This window comes from Thunnus albacares, chromosome 16 (assembly GCF_914725855.1).
Source record: "Thunnus albacares chromosome 16, fThuAlb1.1, whole genome shotgun sequence".
NCBI lineage: Eukaryota > Metazoa > Chordata > Actinopteri > Scombriformes > Scombridae > Thunnus > Thunnus albacares.
This window is the reverse complement of record NC_058121.1, coordinates 19,522,254-19,538,943: the sequence shown is the minus strand read 5'-3', so window position 1 is coordinate 19,538,943 and position 16,690 is coordinate 19,522,254. Positions and strand designations below refer to the sequence as shown.

The 16,690-nt window shown below is 39.8% G+C and overlaps 2 protein-coding genes across 4 annotated transcripts in view; one reads left to right on the top strand and one right to left on the bottom strand.

Annotated features, from left to right (window-relative positions):
• Positions 1-339: 339 nt before the first annotated feature.
• On the bottom strand, positions 340-5,521 carry ubxn2a (UBX domain protein 2A). Of its 2 annotated transcripts, none has more exons than XM_044329401.1 (7): positions 5,394-5,521; positions 4,923-4,985; positions 4,468-4,579; positions 3,988-4,097; positions 2,915-3,052; positions 2,264-2,425; positions 340-1,529 (listed from the first exon to the last, which is right to left on the bottom strand). In XM_044329401.1, the coding sequence occupies exons 2-7, from the start codon at positions 4,964-4,966 to the stop codon at positions 1,346-1,348; spliced, it is 750 nt and encodes a 249-aa protein (XP_044185336.1). In that variant the 5' UTR covers positions 4,967-4,985; positions 5,394-5,521; the 3' UTR covers positions 340-1,345. The 2 variants fall into 2 exon arrangements, with proteins under 2 accessions (XP_044185336.1, XP_044185334.1); XM_044329399.1 differs by having other exon boundaries at positions 5,357-5,445.
• Positions 5,522-5,880: 359 nt separating this feature from the next.
• Positions 5,881-16,690, top strand: part of atad2b (ATPase family AAA domain containing 2B) — a 77,139-nt gene continuing 66,329 nt past the window's right edge. For both annotated transcript variants that reach the window (XR_006398215.1, XM_044329395.1), the window contains exons 1-14: positions 5,881-7,741; positions 9,508-9,674; positions 10,806-10,837; positions 10,952-11,099; positions 11,735-11,834; positions 11,940-12,069; positions 13,092-13,241; positions 13,408-13,483; positions 13,662-13,763; positions 13,969-14,080; positions 14,275-14,390; positions 14,745-14,919; positions 15,165-15,253; positions 16,366-16,525. Coding sequence is in view for 1 of the 2 variants with exons in the window: in XM_044329395.1 (XP_044185330.1) it covers positions 7,643-7,741; positions 9,508-9,674; positions 10,806-10,837; positions 10,952-11,099; positions 11,735-11,834; positions 11,940-12,069; positions 13,092-13,241; positions 13,408-13,483; positions 13,662-13,763; positions 13,969-14,080; positions 14,275-14,390; positions 14,745-14,919; positions 15,165-15,253; positions 16,366-16,525 (1,656 nt within the window). In the remaining variant the exon portion in view is untranslated. The remainder of the gene's footprint in view (positions 7,742-9,507; positions 9,675-10,805; positions 10,838-10,951; positions 11,100-11,734; positions 11,835-11,939; positions 12,070-13,091; positions 13,242-13,407; positions 13,484-13,661; positions 13,764-13,968; positions 14,081-14,274; positions 14,391-14,744; positions 14,920-15,164; positions 15,254-16,365; positions 16,526-16,690) is intronic.

The following is a 16,690-nucleotide window of genomic DNA, read 5'->3' as shown; positions in this document are numbered from 1 at the left end:
ATCATTCATCCAATTTGGACTTCTTTGACATCAGTGGCCCCTCACTGATTCCTTTGTCTAAGTCCCCATTAAATCTGTAATGACAGCACAGATGTTGCATAACAACATGAAGTAAGGTGCTGCTAGGTGTCACGCCATAATCACCATGATAATCATAATCTCCTGAAGCTGATGGATGCCCTAATTATGAAATAATTCTGTCAGCAGTCTTCACACAACACCTGGGTAGTGTTAATATGGATTTAACATCTGTGTTTAGGAATTCTATAGTGCATTCAAAAATATCAGACTTCCCTCAGATTTTGTTTCTCTTACAAAAATGAAATCATAGAAATAACAGAACTTTGAGGATTTTTATTGTACCTTGATCTGTGATATGTCTTGAAAGGATGCAAGTCAAATAACATAATACATTCCACATTCTGACTTAAATAGCCCCCCCCAAAGACAAAGGAAAAATGTTCACACAAGAAAGAAAAAACAATAAATGACAAAACAACTGATAGACCTAAACAGGCAGGCCACCATAAATAACAAGCTGTTATCTTTTCTCTTTTTTTTTATCATCATAATGTGCAAATAAAAGATCATATGTTCATTTAATACAATTGTAAACCTAGGGATAAAAATTGAAACAGCAGCCCCTTATTTTAGCAGTAAATAGTGCAGAAAAATTGGTGATCACATTTTGGGAAGACTTTAGAGAGTTGGTTGGCGGTGCTGGTGGTGGTATTGTTTATGTGTGTGTGCATATGGGGGGGGGGGGGGGGGGGTTAAATGTGGTAGACCAACAGATGGACACGCATGGATGACCATCTGCATGGGTGACATTTTCTTGCAGTTTAGGGATTTAGGGAGATCTTCTGGCAGGTAAACACCGTCCTCGGGAGGAAGAAGACAAAGTAAGCATTGACAACAGCACCCTTGGCAGCACCTGGGATGGTTGAGATGTTTGTAACTAACTTACAACATCTCCATTAGACTGTAAATAATCCCACACAGAGACTGTACAGGGAGATAACAATCATCAAGTGCAGCACAAACTGCTGAATCAAAGAAGGTGATAAGTTACGGTATAGGAGGCCTTGAGACCACAATCAGAGGGATGGTGAGGTGTCAAGAGGGGTGGGCGGTGGAGCGCCCTGGTAGCCGAGTGGTTACTGCGCATGACACACAACCGAATTTGGTTGCGTGTCAAGGGACCCTTGTTGCATGTCATGCCCCCCTCTCTTTCCTGTCTGCTTGTCTACTATCAGCTATCCATCTATAAAAACCAAAAAAAAAAAACAAGAAACAACAACAGAGGGGTGGGTGGTGTGTTGTGTATATTATGGGGCCCGATTGGTCAGGAGTGTCCAAACGGAGCCTGTGTGTTCAGGGGTCTCTGGACAATGACAGCGTTCGCCAAATCCGCCTCCTCAAGACTTAACTCTTTGTCGTTGAGCTCTCGGAAGGGAAGTGATGTCGTCAGGATGAAAGGTGGGCAGCTCCTCTGGCAGCGCGCCACGAAATCTTGAACATCAGTGATCCTAGCCAAAATCAGACAAAATTTAAGACAAAGCATCTGGACGGAAGATTTAAAAAACACACACTAGAGGAAGATAGTTGGAAATATTCCCTACTGAACATCATTCATTGTTTGTTTTCAGGAGCATTCTCGGCCAAAGACTCTACTCTCTCTTGTGACACATGATTTCTCTCTGAAGTACTATACTAGTAACATCATCTATTATTTATTACGACCCAGCATATACAAGTGATCCTATGGCGGCTCTTCTGCTAACACTGAGGCTAGCTGGAGGTTGGAGGGGTTCAGTCCTCTCCATCCTTTAGCTACTAACCCTGTTATATAAATGCTGCATCAGAGTTACGCAATCCCTCTCTGGGGATTTTATAGATCCACTCCGTTGCTACATCTCAGATTATGTTTTCTGCAGCCCCATGCACTGTGGCAGGGGATATAACATGCACCATGCCTGCAACTCCACCAGACTAGAACAAAGCATTACGTAATCTTCAAACAAACCCCCTAGCCACATCCAAAACAAGAACAAACAAAAATCTTTTTGTCATCTTTTGAGTTACTTCTTTCCTGCGATGTTTGAGATTATGATATTTACAGACTGCACAGCAGGGGTGGGAAGAGTCAAGATGTTATTACACCGAGTAGTTACTCTTGTTTTTAATATGTAGATATTATTTGATGATGTCAAGCTCGCAGATTGAGAAGAAGATGTTTTAGCCTTGAGAATGTGATACGCACCGATGTGATAGGTTAAACCTCTGTACCAATCTCCTGCCATCAGCCAACCAGATCTGCAGGGAGGTAACAGGAAGGGTGTGGTCTAGTGTTACCATGGGAATAGGAGGAGATTCTCCATCCTCGTGCACAGATGGTGACCTGGCCACTACTCTGGGTGCAACACTGGGAATGGACAGAAAAAATAACAGATTAAGCACCAGTTTAAAGTAGACACAGCATAGGAATTATATGTTTTCTTACATGGATAACTGCTTGGTATGGGCAGATAAAATCTCACAGAAAATCCTCTTTGGACTCCCAAGAGAATTTTCTATTCATACAAGATGCTTTGAAAATGTTGAGGCTCTCATTTCATCAGGGTGACTGTCTTGCTTTGTCAGATTTGCTTGTCAGTTTTTAGATACCTGGGTTTAGAAGGACACCTAGTGGTATAAAGTAGAATAGTCTCTTACTATGATAGATTCAGATCTTGTGATCTGTGCCACTATTTGAGACAATAATGCCAACTCAGCAGTGATTATTTATAACAAATATTAGATGTTATGTGCAAAATAATTCTTTATAGAAGGGAAAAGTTATGTTTTAACATATATAACACTCTGAAATTTTACGTCTCCCCTGTTAATACTATCAGATATGAGAATCTCTAACCTGCCGAGCCGGTATCCTCGGCCACTGAACGGGTGAAAGGCTTTTTTCTTGGGAACATAATTCTCCTCCGTCAGATCCTCCACGCTGATCTCCAGCTCTTCCTCTTCTGCTCTGCTCTCCCACTCTGCCGGAAGCTCCCTGGGACAGATTAAAGACCAGGCTTTGACTCTAGTCAGATCAATCAATATGACAAATGAACACTAATGAGCGTTATGCTTTATCTATGTTATGTCGCCTGGTCGTGGTCTGTAGGAGGGACATCTCTACTGCTAATTTCCTTTTGGAGACTGATGGGTTCAACTGTACGATTGAACCGATGAATTGAACCAGGGACAGACATTATGTTACATATGAGTTAGATAAGTTAGATATCTCTCTATACATGTTATATGTACACATTTTAGAAGTTTTTATGTAATGTAAAGCTATAAATTGTTTGTTTAAATTTGTATTTCTTAACAGAGGAAATGGCAGTTATCAGCAGACATGGTGAAATTTGCCAAAAACCAACGTTGAGCTGAGGTGAAAAAAAAAAAAAAATTGGACAACTCAGAGAAATCTTTTTTTTTTTCAATAATAACCCTTTCAGACCAACAGCAACCTGTGTCTGTGGTCAATCTCAATGAATCAATGCACATCATCTGACCTCGTTTTGCAACTACAAGTTGAATCTAAATAAAGAAAAAGAGAAATAAATATATAGAGAGAGGGAGCGAGAGAGAGAGAACTGAAACTTAATTTGGTATTTATGTAATTTCATGGTTATGAAATATCTAGTGATGAAGTAACCACAATAACGAAAAACTAACACTTTTTTTTCCCATGAAGCACTGTCCTCCACCATTAAGTGTTTGACAATGGGAGGGAACCTGCTTGTTTCAGGCCAGATAGTGAGTTAATAAAGCCAGAAATCTCATCACATGTGGAACTAACTGTTAAGTCATCAATATTAATCAACAAACCTATAGAGGCTTCATATATTCATGGTCCTTTTGTGCTTTAAAACTGTAAAACCTTACTTATTACAACGTTATAAGACTTTGGAAATTCTGGCTTGTCCGAATGAAACTCACCCCCTTTTGATGGCATCCAGGAAGTCTTGGTTTTCTGGTATGGAGTAGCTGCGAAACTCCTCATCGTTTACAGTGAAGCCATCCTTCCACAGCCTCACCACCATCTCCACCTGGAACGAAAGCCACAACAGTGAGCTCTAATGAGTCTGAGACACAATCATCCATGTAGGAGCTGAACTCCACACTTAGTCAACAGCTCAAGTGGCCACTCTGCTGGTAATACGAGAAATGTCAGCCTCACTCTGTTCTTTTTAATCAATGAAATATATATTGTATGTATATATTTAGTATATTTATTTATTCATTGTGACTATAAGGTCATGATTGCATTCATACAAAGTTATTACACAAAACAGGTAACAGTGAACAGTTATTAATTCTAATTTCTGAAAAGCTTAAGTTGATGCTTTCCTGTGATGGCTGCATGGTGCACATTTCAAGAATCGACCGAAGATTTAATTAATAGAATTTGTTTCTGACCTTTGAAGTCCCGGAGGCATCATAACAGATCTTCTCCACCTCATCAAGGAGGTCTTCTACCGAGAAGCTACGCCTCATTGGAGCCTCCGCTTCATTTTCTTCATTGACAACCCTTTAAAGGATAGACAGGTGTGTAATTCAGTCATTATATGCCTTATTAACTTCACCTTGCCTCCCAGTCACAGGGGTTATTATACAGAAAATATTTAGTTCCCGACCCCAAAATTATGCTATAGGTATGTGTTTCTAAACCAGAAAAAGACTGTGCTCTCAGTGACACATTAACATTCAAGCAAATTGATTTGTCATTTGAGGGGCTTCACACTTGAAAAAATACTAACCTCCAACATAACATCCAGTGAGTTGAATCGCTACTGTATGGCTCTCATTTTAAACTCTTCCCTTTAAATATAAGGAAATTAAAGGAACAATGCAACCAATTTGATGAGACTTACCACTTTTCATCTTTCTCACCCCCCACAGTGTCAATATCTTTCATGACGTTTTGTGTTTTCCATCTAAAGGGGGAAAACAACATGCTAAGTCATGAGCAAAACACATTTCATCATAACGGCTTTACAGAGTATATTTTTAGTACACCTTTATTAGGCGGGTTATCATGTAAATTGATTAAACAGCATTCACATGTACACAATTAGTGAGTTAGACGGTTACAAAATGCCCCAATAAATGTTCATTTCATTTTAATAAAGGTCTATAACGTTACTGGTAAACATACACCACCACAAACAGCCTGTAGCCTTAACGTTCATTATATAAGTGGGCGTCACAGAGCACAGTACGCACGCAGACCCAAAGATACAGGACCTGTGTATAAAATGGATTATATATATATATATACATTTACACACAACTGATGCTCATTTACATGCGCGTAATAAGGCTGAGGTCAAATACTGATTTACCAGTCCGCGTTTTCTCGGTTAATCCGGGGCTACACATCTGCAGCCATAAATTTCTAGCAGCAGCTCTTGTGCTGAGCAATGCGTGACGTAAGCAGTGCCGTAAAACGAGCTCCAGTGTCGTAATGATACTATACTGCTGAGCTCTGCACATCCTCTTCCAATTGAAACTGATGATACAGTGTTAAATGGCATGGTAAACACACCTGATACACTAGTGCACCCCTATAGAGTAATATTGCTCTATAAAAAAAAAATACTGAATATGTATTAACAGCATGCTAGTAGATTCTATCTATCTATCTATCTATCGTGAAATCATTGTATTTGCCTCTCCAGCTGCGGGGCGCACCACTGTATCCCTGTAGCCTAACATCATTATTCAATAATAATGCACTGCATTCAAATACTCATATCATGAGGTATACAATGATAATAATTAGGCTAATATGATATATATATATTTTTGTGCTTGTCATCTTTTCATCAGTAAATTAATGAGTTGTATTATGATTACGTTTCTGTTAATCTTCTTGAAGCACATGGTGCATCTGTGGTTCAGCAAGATTATAATGATCACATCTGTATGCTTTCATATTATCATACACTGTGGTATATTATCAGAGTGATAACAGGTTCCAACCTTGTGTTCATTTACTCATTTCTTCAGTTAAATCACAGATTATGTCCTCAACACCTTCATGCATATGGACATAATGTCATAGGAATACAAGGAAATAAATCAATGTTTTTTTTTTTTTAGCTTCTAAATAAATATAGATTGAGACAAAATGATGAACCAGATGGCTAGCACAGTGGCATTTTCAGTCATGCCAGAAATAGAACCGGCAACAAACACACATACAGTACATACACACACAGTTTTGGGTTTCAGCAGTGCTCCCCAAACTGGGGTCAAGGGATCCCACAGAGGATCTGGAGAGGATCACAGGGACTTCCTGGCAAAGTACAGTTTTGTTTAATGTCACTTTTACTTTGTAGCAAACCTAATCTGATCAAAGATTTCAAACTTTCCACTGTTATTGCCCCACCTGCAGTAGAGACAGATAACAAAAATAATTCAATATGTTTGGATATGCACTTTGAGCGTATAGTAATGAGTGATAACATGTTATTTGACATCCTACAAAATAACCATTTAAGGTGATAGTAATAATGCTTTTGTGAAATATTTCCACTGTTCTGTTTTTTGTGATTCAAGACCAGGTTTTATGTTTACATAATTACTATAATACACAGATCACGTACTTTTTTTGATATTAGCATTTAGAATTAAGGAGAGTGGATTGTAACATGTAATGGTCAATTGTGAAAACAGTGAAGATTTGGTCTTTCCAGTAACTGCTGTCTGCATCTGTTCTCTGCCAGCTTCAAAAAGACTCCCACCCCGCTTAACTTTTATAATTTATATTCCTCTCCACTAAAAACAAGAAAATAAAAAGTTAAAAATCACTACAGCACGATATTCATCTGAAGGGTACACTGTGTACTCGAGATTACAGACGTTATCTTCTTATTTTTCTTGACCTTATTTCCTTTCCTTATTCCTCTTGACAGTGGTTGTCAAACTTTTTCACGTCAAGGATCCCTAAACTGACACAAATTTGATAAGATTTTGTCCCAGGGTCCCCCATCTGTTAAGATCTTTGCTTTTAGATGGGTTTTTTTACATAAAGTGTATGAAACCCATTATCAAAATAGTCATACATTCTGTCATTGTATTATGGATGGAATTATATTGAAAATAAATTGCTCCCCTTGTTGCTGGAGACCCCCTGGAGTCCCTTCAATGTCCCCTGGGGGTCCAAGGAACTCACTATGAAAACCACTGCTTCTTGATACTTATTTTAATGTAGCAGTGACTTCATTGTACTTCATCTGGAATTCTGTCTCAGCTGCATCTTGCAATTTATTATGACCCATAACATTACATAAACATTAGTATTGACTATTATGGTCTCTTTGATGTTTATGTAGTATCCATATGAAAACAATGATGTTAGTTCTTTGAAGTAGACGTCCAGTCAACAAAAATTAATGCATCTGCTCAACAGACCCATTCACTTGACAGAAGAAGGGAGAGAGAGGGAGAGAGAGAGAGAGAGAGAGAGAAAGAGAGAGAGAGAGAGAGAGAGAGAGAGAGAAATGGCGCCTCGATGCTGCGCTCACTGAGGCAGTGTTTGGAGCCGGTTAGGGAGACTCTGTAAGGGCAGACAAAAGAAAAAACAAACATGGTGAACACAAGGAAAAGCTCACGGCCAGGGAGCGGTCCCTTCATCTCCTCGAGGACTAGGTCGTCGTCGAGAAACGAGCGAAACTCTGAAGACCATGTAAGCCGGTTTCTTTTCTTTGCCGGCGAGCTAGCAGCTCTTGCTAGTTGGCTAGGTAGCTGTAGCCGTGGCCTCAAGGTGCTCCACACAATGTATTATTCACAGCAAAAATACGAGCAGTGTTGGACTTGACACCCGCACAGTCACGCAGATACACAACAAAAGACACGAATGGAGCGATTCACACGGGTGTCATTCGCCCTGAACGTATTGCACAGCTGTCAAATCACAAGCTAGCGATGTTAACTCCCGGCTAGCCCTAAGTTGAGTTCCCTTTGTGTTTGGCAATTTTACCCGGCGGACTTGTTTCACCATTGTCTCTACAAATAAGCCTTTCAAATAAGGACAACTCGGATTTTGACACGGGGCCACTAGCGTTACTTCATGTCGTCGTCCTGGAAGTATTACAGCAGTTATTTTCTCAAACGTGAAGAAAAATAGCGTTAGTTAAAGCTAGCGTGTATAGGGTACAGCTAGCCCAACAGCTAGCTGACAGTGGGGGAAGGGAGTCCAGGTTCACAACAGTTGGCTGGCTCATGTCCCGTATTTAGCAAGTATGAACTTGGTGAACTTTGTGTTATTAGTACCCTTAAAGACCACTAAACATCCTGTTTTTACTGTAAATGTTTTAAACGCACTGATATAATGCTATACGATTTTGCTTTACTTGTTCCAAATGTACACTAAATCATCAGCTTTACTCACAGTCCGTCTGACCTACAAGCTGTCTGACAGTCTTTGTTTCAAAATGTAAACATTGAGATTATGTAAGGCAAGGCTCCCTGTTTCTGCGTTATTTACAATCATCAAAGCACTCAACACAGACAAACCCTATAGTTCACCGATCTGATGATTTATTGATAGTCATTAGCACATTCTTGAGTTTTAATGGGCTGTTTGGCGAGGGTTTATACTTTCTTAAATTGTGGTTCAAAAAATTCGACTCATTCCTGGCTTATGGCCAATCCAGCTGGTTGCAAGCCAGGCTAACTGATGGCACATGAAATGTGATCTGTGATTAAAAGGCTTAAGAGTAATAAACCTTACACTCTCACAGTTTTATTTCTAGAAGTCAGATTGTTTGTGTACTCTTCGCTGTCACATATCTGTGGCAGTTTGATGTGTGTAAATGTTTGTTCTTGTAAACGTGGACTAAAGAGTGACAATCTTTTTGTGACAATGTTTGGATTTAAAGGAGGAGTAATACTGGGCAGTACCAATATGAACCCCATCAGGCCTCCTCTGAGTCTTTGCTCACTGATGGTACATCTTGCACTTTGCAGTCTGTCTGCATCTATCTATCCAGCCAGTCAGGCAAACCCCTTTGCAGGCATTGCAGACAGTTGCCTATGACAACAGTGAGATATGCTCTCATATCAGCAGGGAAGTTAAGCTGTGAAGGGCGTGAACATCAAGGGCATATGTCTGGTTGGGGCTCTGTTGTGATTCAGAGAATACACTGAGGAGTTATGTACAAGATGTCTCGTCTCATCGTGATACTCTTACCTGGTCTTGCTATTTGGAGTTCTTGCTTTCTTATGTTTTTATGGATTTGATTTTTATGTGAGCAGTTTGGTCATGCATGTTTCTGGATTCATACAATGATTGACACAGTGATTTCTTTTAATGCAACTATTTGTGAAATGTTGTGACAGTATGTGAGATCCTCTTTTCTCTATTGCTTCATTTTATGATTTTTTTTACTGTTGTGTTCACTCTTCCCTCCTTTTTCTTAAACGTTGGTGTGGTGTATTTATGTTCATCAGAAGGAGGCCGGTAGTGATGTGAGCAGTACCAGCAGCCCGTGGTTGGCTCCCCCTTCCAAGCGGACGCGGCGGCAGACCGCCTCTGAGCCCAGCTCCAGTGATACCTCCCCATCCCCTCAGACTAAGGGCCAGAGGGTCAGCTGGGACATTCCCACCTACCGCACTAGGTCAGCTGCAAGATTTTGTCTTACTTTATGATTATATTGTGCAGCATAATGATAGACAAGTATATTACTACACTGGTTTCTGCAGAAATATATTGTGTCAAGATTAAGTTGTATTAAAGTCATGTAGTTTTTTGGTTTGTCTGCAAGTGTAAGTAATCCAGAGTTAGTCTAGATGTGATGTGATATGAGCTCTCAAATAGTGTTATTTGTCAGTCCCTCCAGGATTCTGCAGAATTTTATTTTTTTTATAATTGCGATCAAAAATGCTTGATTTTGCAGTGGCTGTTCTCAAAAATTGCAATACAATTTACAATGCTTTATGTGCTCTTATTATGGTAATATTGCAGGAATTGGGAAAAATTGCAAGCAAAGGAAAATAATACGATTATTATTATTATTTTTTTAAACTACTACCAATGAAGAGTCATATGTAATCACTTCCTTTGATAAAAATCACAGTGCATATCACAGAAACAACTATATTTCAGTGCTAATTTAAATTTATTTTCTGAACATGAGAACCATGGGCTCAAAGTTATATAAAAAAGAAAAATATTGTACAAGAGTTCCATTTATAAGCCTTTATTAAATAAACTTTCAGCTCAACATTAGCGACAAATAAAATCAGTCAGTAATTCCATTAAAATACACCCATTAACATAAAAGTATAGTTTCATTTCCAAAGCGCCCATTTTTATGTTTGAGGTAGATTATGTCCTTCTTTGCTGTCTGAACAACGCATCACCTTGAATTCTTCTGACTAACTGAACGCAAACCTCATTTGGGAACATTTTGGAATTGTTTTGCTCGGTCTATGGCTTGGCAGTCTATGGTGGTCATTTTTGCTGGCAGGTGAGATTTGTCCATCGTCCACCTGAACGCATGCTTGAATCCTTGCTGAATGCACTGAATTGCCACAAATGGTCCGAATCACAAGCGGTCTGTTGATTTGGTACATTTCATGCCGAAGAGTTGCAGTAATTTGGCAAAATTACAAGCTCTCACAAATATTGCAGAGATTCCTTGAATTTGCGTTAATTATTGCTATCGCAAAATCGCGATTTCCTGGAGGGACTGATTTGTGATTAATTGTAGTCTGTGCAGATTTTCACTTTGTTGTTTTATTTCTAGGTTGTCATCTCGTATAATGCAGAATGGGCACGGTAATGCAATTTATCTTTTTCAATCAGTCCATTCTTTGTAGTGTTATGTAGAGCATATAGCATGTATAGCAATTAGAAAATGTATCTCTGATTTAATTATTGTTGATGCTGCAGCCCATATGAGTCACCGGAATGAGGAGAGTGGAGGGGGAGATCACTCTCACATGAATGGCCATGTGGAGCTGAAGAGGAGTTGCCGGGTGAAGAAGAGCCAATTTGAACACCTCAATCAGAGCCTGCTGTTTGACCAGCTGGTCAACAGGTAAGCTAGCAGATGCGCTACTGACACCTTTTCTTGCTTTCCTCAAACAGAAGAGATACAGGACTCCGGAGCATACAGTTTAATCTCTGACCAAATGGAAGTGGACTTCTTATACTTGAGAAAAGTCCAAAAAGGACCATAACAAGCACATTTATTTAACTGTTTTTGGTTGTTATGATGGTAATGGTCAGGTCTGATTCCTTCAGAAAGCTACTTGACATTTTTTTTTGGCTCAATTTTCCAGAATATTGGATTTGAACTAAAACATGATTAAAGATATAACGTTGACCTTCAGCTTTGAGGGTGTCTTAAGAGCACTCACATCCTCTACTTATACAAAATCTTTGAACCGTGTATCAGTTAAGTTATAAATCATGCCTTTCTGTTCAAAAAATATGGATGTGAACGCCTCAAATTAGAGATGAAAGTCAGCACTTTATCTTCATAGCTATTCTTTCTTTTCATATCCCATATGCTGGAGTAAAGAGACGACACAGCAAAAATGTCACTGTTCAAAACTGCACTGTCGACATTGTAGGTCATATAACTCCTCCAGACAAGAACGTTCCCTGTTAAGCTTCTGTAAAGGTGCCTTCAGTTTGTCATTCTGTGTGGTTCTGTGTGTTTATGTGCAGCACTGCTGAGGCTGTCCTCCAGGAGATGGACAACATCAGCAGCATCAGGCAGAACCGTGAAGTGGAGCGACTTCGCATGTGGACTGGAGACACTGAGGAGGTGAGTGTGGTGCAGCTGTAACGCACAACCCAGAGCTTGAAAAGTCCCACTGTCTGATAATCTAATATGAACACAAGTGATAACATTAAGGCCCTGTTCTTGCAGGAAAACATGGACATGTATTCCCGGGTGAAGCGCAGGAAATCCATGCGCAGGAGCACTTTCAGCATGCCTACACACCACAAAGTCATGAGTAAAACGGAGCAGGAGGAGGAAGAGGAGGAGGGGACAGAAGGCAAGTTTCCTACTTATGTGCTCTTTATGAATCAGTGGAAAGAAGGAAAGAACTATCTCATCTTTTAACTGAATTAATCAAAATAAAATCTAGATTTGGTTCAGTGTACTTAAAGGAATACTATGTAGGATTTGTTGGTTGCTTTGTTTGTAAACACAACAAGTTGGCCTCTTTTCCCTGGCTCAACCACACCAGAGCGAGCTGAGAGCATGAGTGAGAGAGACAGAGAAAGCAGCAGTAGTCAAGCAATCGAGGGAGTGAATGAAGTAAGGGAGTGGCAGTAGCAAGAACAAAGCAGTGAATCAGAGAGATAAAATGTTAATTTCTTAATGTTTCATGGCGGTTACGTTCTAAAGCACAAATAAACACGCCCGCACCTCTGCACACTTCCATACAAACCTATGGGAAGGTGCTGCATTGCCGGATTTGGTGTGAACGCAGCTGAAGTGCACGCTTTATCCTGTCCACTGTGGCCTCTCTGCTGTGTGTGTGTGTGTGTGTGTGTGTGTGTGTGTGTGTGTGTGTGTGTGTGTGTGTGTGTGTGTGTGTGTGTGTGTGTGGCTCAGCCCGGCCCTCAGTCAAACAGACAGAGAGCAGAGGAGACAGACAGAGAATCATAGTGCTACTGTTGAAAGCATTAAGGGGAATCACTGAAGCAAAAAAAACCCCAACAAAAAACAGCAATGTAATCCGGTCGCCATGTTTTTAGACTCCTGACCTCACACCCTGTGTGCTGTCATAGGCTGGGAGCTACACACCCACTGCCCAAAGATTGACGCCCAGAAACGTCCCAGACACAGCAAAATAATAAGAAAATACAGGCAAAGGACAGGGTCTCTGTAGATACAAACACTGCCACACACTTCTAGTGGGTCATAAGTGATGATTGACAGGGATTATTTTTGTATAAGTACATATGTTGTTATTTAGGGAAATCCTACATATTATGCCTTTTTAATCCTGAGATACTGAATCATTTAAAAGCTCGTACTTTGTAATAAAACCACACTTTTGTCTTGCAGAATCTCACGGGGAGGAAGAAGAGGAGGATGCGGAAGATGACGATGAAGATGATGAAGGGGATGAAGCAGAGGAGGCAGGAGAGGAAAATGACAGACCGTACAACCTTAGGCAGCGTAAAACTGTGCAGAGATATGAGGCACCACCTATTGGTAATTACGATAATTTTTTTCTTATCAAAAATGTATATATATTTGTTTAGCTGTGTTAGGCGCTATGTTCCTTTTTTTTTTAATGATTTTCTGTGTTCAATCATGTTTTAGACTATTTTAGAGGCTTAATGTGTGACAATCAGCTGTTTTGTGTTTGTTTTCTCAGAACCTGTGAACAGAAAACCGAGCAACCAATCACTTTTTGACACCCACAGATCCCCAGCAAGAAGAAGCCATATAAGGTTAGTAGAAATCAAATCTGATGCTAAATGCTACATGTCTGACTCTTACCCTTTTTCATTTGTGCAATGACTAATAGAATCTGAGCTATAGTTCTTTACACTCTCTTCTCTGCTGATAATTAAGTAATGTGACAAGGTGGTGGTGTGATACTGAATCTGAATTGTCACACTTCTCCAGAGTGAAGAAACATGCCATTCACAGCAGTGACACAACCTCGTCTTCTGACGAAGAACGGTTTGAGCGAAGAAAAAGCAAGAGCATGACCCGGGCAAGGAACAGGTGATGGATGCTGCTTTCTTTCTTCTACCTTTTCATCTTTTTCTGTTGGTGTCATATGGTTTTTCAAAGTAATTCTAAAGTTGTTGAGATCTAGGTACAAGGACTGCAGCCATAGTCGTAGTATTATCCTTGTGTTTCTGTGACCTACTATTTGTTCTCGTCGGATGTAATCATTTATTGTATATAAATCCTATTTGTGTCACAGATGTTTGCCCATGAACTTGACAGCAGAAGACCTGGCTAGTGGGGTGCTGCGTGATCGGGTGAAAGTGGGTGCCAGTTTGGCGGACGTGGATCCCATGAATCTTGACAGCTCAGTGAGTGTTTACAATCAGAAATACCTATAAGCTGTAGAGTAGCACGACTTTGGTCTTAAATCTTGGAAGTTCCACATGGAGTTTTCTTAATGATACTTACTGTATTAATGCATTTTTGTAGCCATACATGGAGACTTCCTGGCTTAAGCTCTGTGTTCATAGGTGAATTTTAAAAATGTGCTTGCTCTTCCCAGGTGAAATTTGACAGTGTTGGTGGCCTAAGTAATCACATCCAGTCACTAAAGGAGATGGTAGTGTTCCCGCTGCTTTATCCTGAAGTCTTTGAGAAGTTCAAGATTCAGCCTCCCAGGTGAGAAGATCCGATATATGACACTTTATTTCAAGGTTGTCACTTTATTTGGTTTGGTTGAAAATCAGGTTATATTTTGACAACATATAGGTGCATATAGGTCTTTCATGATGACATGATGCATAGATATAAGGTAATATAGATATGTAGTATTTCTCAGTAAAACAGCAAGTTTACTCACTTATTCAGTAGATGTAGACAGATTAGTAGAGGGACAAATTAGATATATTACAAGGTGAGCTTTTCTTTTTATGTAGAATTGTTAGCTCAAACTTGGCTCAATTTAAAAAAAAGTGTCTTAATTTGCAGTTATCAAATAAACAGAGCCTCTATTTCCTCTCCATTCCTTTTTAGAGGGTGTTTGTTTTACGGCCCCCCGGGGACTGGAAAGACTCTGGTAGCACGGGCGCTTGCCAATGAGTGTAGCCAGGGAGACAAGAAGGTTTCCTTCTTCATGAGGAAAGGAGCTGACTGCCTCAGCAAGTGGGTCGGTGAATCAGAACGCCAGTTACGCCTGCTCTTTGACCAGGTGAGTCACCTGCTGAGGTCTGAAGGCAGTTGGTGGACAACATCCTTGTAGGCTTTAGTTACTTAACCAGAGTTAACTTCACAATGTAAATAGAAAACTGTTTATTTACTGCAGCTATAATACTATTAACTATAACTTCACTTTTGTATCTTTTGAGAAAAATCTTACTTTACCCAGCTGTAATCAGTCAGTGTGTGTGTGTATGTGAGTATAATGGTCTTTTTGTTTTGTGTGCTTTTGATCAGGCTTACCTGATGAGGCCATCCATTATCTTCTTTGATGAAATTGATGGTTTGGCTCCAGTTCGCTCCAGCAGGCAAGACCAGATACACAGGTAAGACTAATGTGGTTAAACGCTCACATCGCCGAATGACAACTATTCTGTATTTTTGTTTATGCTTTAAACATGCTGCCACCTCCAACATGGCCCAGTGTCAAATTTCTCTTATAGTCAGTCTGGCAGTGAGCACCCTCAAGAGTGTTTGGTTTTTTTGTGTATGTCTTTTATTACCACAGTGGTAATTATGGTTTCACACATCTTACATAAGGATAAAATACAAAAAATGGCAACTATTTAAAAAAAACAAAAACCCTTAACTGTACTATACAACTGTGACCTGCAGTAGTGGAAATGTAAAAATCGCAGCTGCTTTTATTTAAGTGCACATTGGCATATTTGGATCTGCGAGTCTAAACTACTGCTGCTGATACTTCTCCTGCCGATGGGTGGCACAATGACACTTAAGTCCTTATTTATTTGTTTGTTTATATGGCATCAGAAAGCAATGGAAATCAGAATTTATATCAATGTTACTTCCGACACAGACCAGTTTAAAGCGCCGTAGGTGAGGAAGATTCTGATAATGCAAGCGCAGCTTACACTTTATCCTTGATCCTTGAGGAAATGGTTGCCTTCCAGAAAATTGAATATTTGCTACTGTGAAATGCAACATTACGATTCTGGCGCACAATTTATTCAAAACATGAAATGTGTATACTTGAGTTTATAGAACTTCTTTTCATGCTGGGTAGTTGTAGTCAACAGGGAACTAGAACTGATGATATTTTTGCTTCACAGCGCTTTGTTCATTATGCCTGTTTGAAAGAACAGGTGAGAGGAAGTCTCATATTTGCAAAAACTAAAGCCTTGTATTATTATGTCAGTACTGTCTCATGAATCCAGTCAATATTGTCTTAGTCTAGTAATTTGGCTACACCTACATGTGATTGTAGTACGTCTTGCCTACACTGTATATTCAATCAAGTCAGATTTTATTCTGCTTTTGTCTGAAAACAATTTAAGTTAGATTGCTTGTACAACTTTGGTTTTTGGTGTTGTTAATGAAATTCCAATTCGACCAGTATGTTAAATAACGTATTATTTTTCTCTATATACTGAGAGGCATGTATTACATTCTGTTCCACCACCTTTCTCCTTTGGTCCAGTTCTATTGTGTCCACTCTGCTGGCCTTGATGGACGGCTTGGACAGTCGTGGGGAGATAGTGGTCATTGGTGCTACAAACAGACTTGACTCTATCGACCCGGCACTCAGGAGACCTGGACGCTTTGACCGGGAGTTTCTGTTCAACCTGCCCGACAAGAAGGTGAGACGCAGTGAAACATGAGTATTGTGGATATCTGACATGTGTATATCGACACAGTCATCGTCTTCCCACATACAAAAATCTGATTTTCATTAATACTTGATTTGTATACCTAAAAGACTGCATGTTATGCAGTAGTCCAACATACTCAATGGCAGTTTATCA

Bases quoted from the DNA above. Each gene is read 5' to 3' on its own strand.
- ubxn2a (XM_044329399.1), bottom strand. From the start codon at position 5,430: ATGTGTAGCCCCGGATTAACCGAGAAAACGCGGACTGGTAAATCAGTA. The intron at 4,986-5,356 runs GTAAATGAGCAT...TTCCCCCTTTAG, and splicing joins CTCAGCCTTATTACGCGCAT to ATGGAAAACACAAAACGTCA. The intron at 4,580-4,922 runs GTAAGTCTCATC...TATCCTTTAAAG, and splicing joins GGTGAGAAAGATGAAAAGTG to GGTTGTCAATGAAGAAAATG.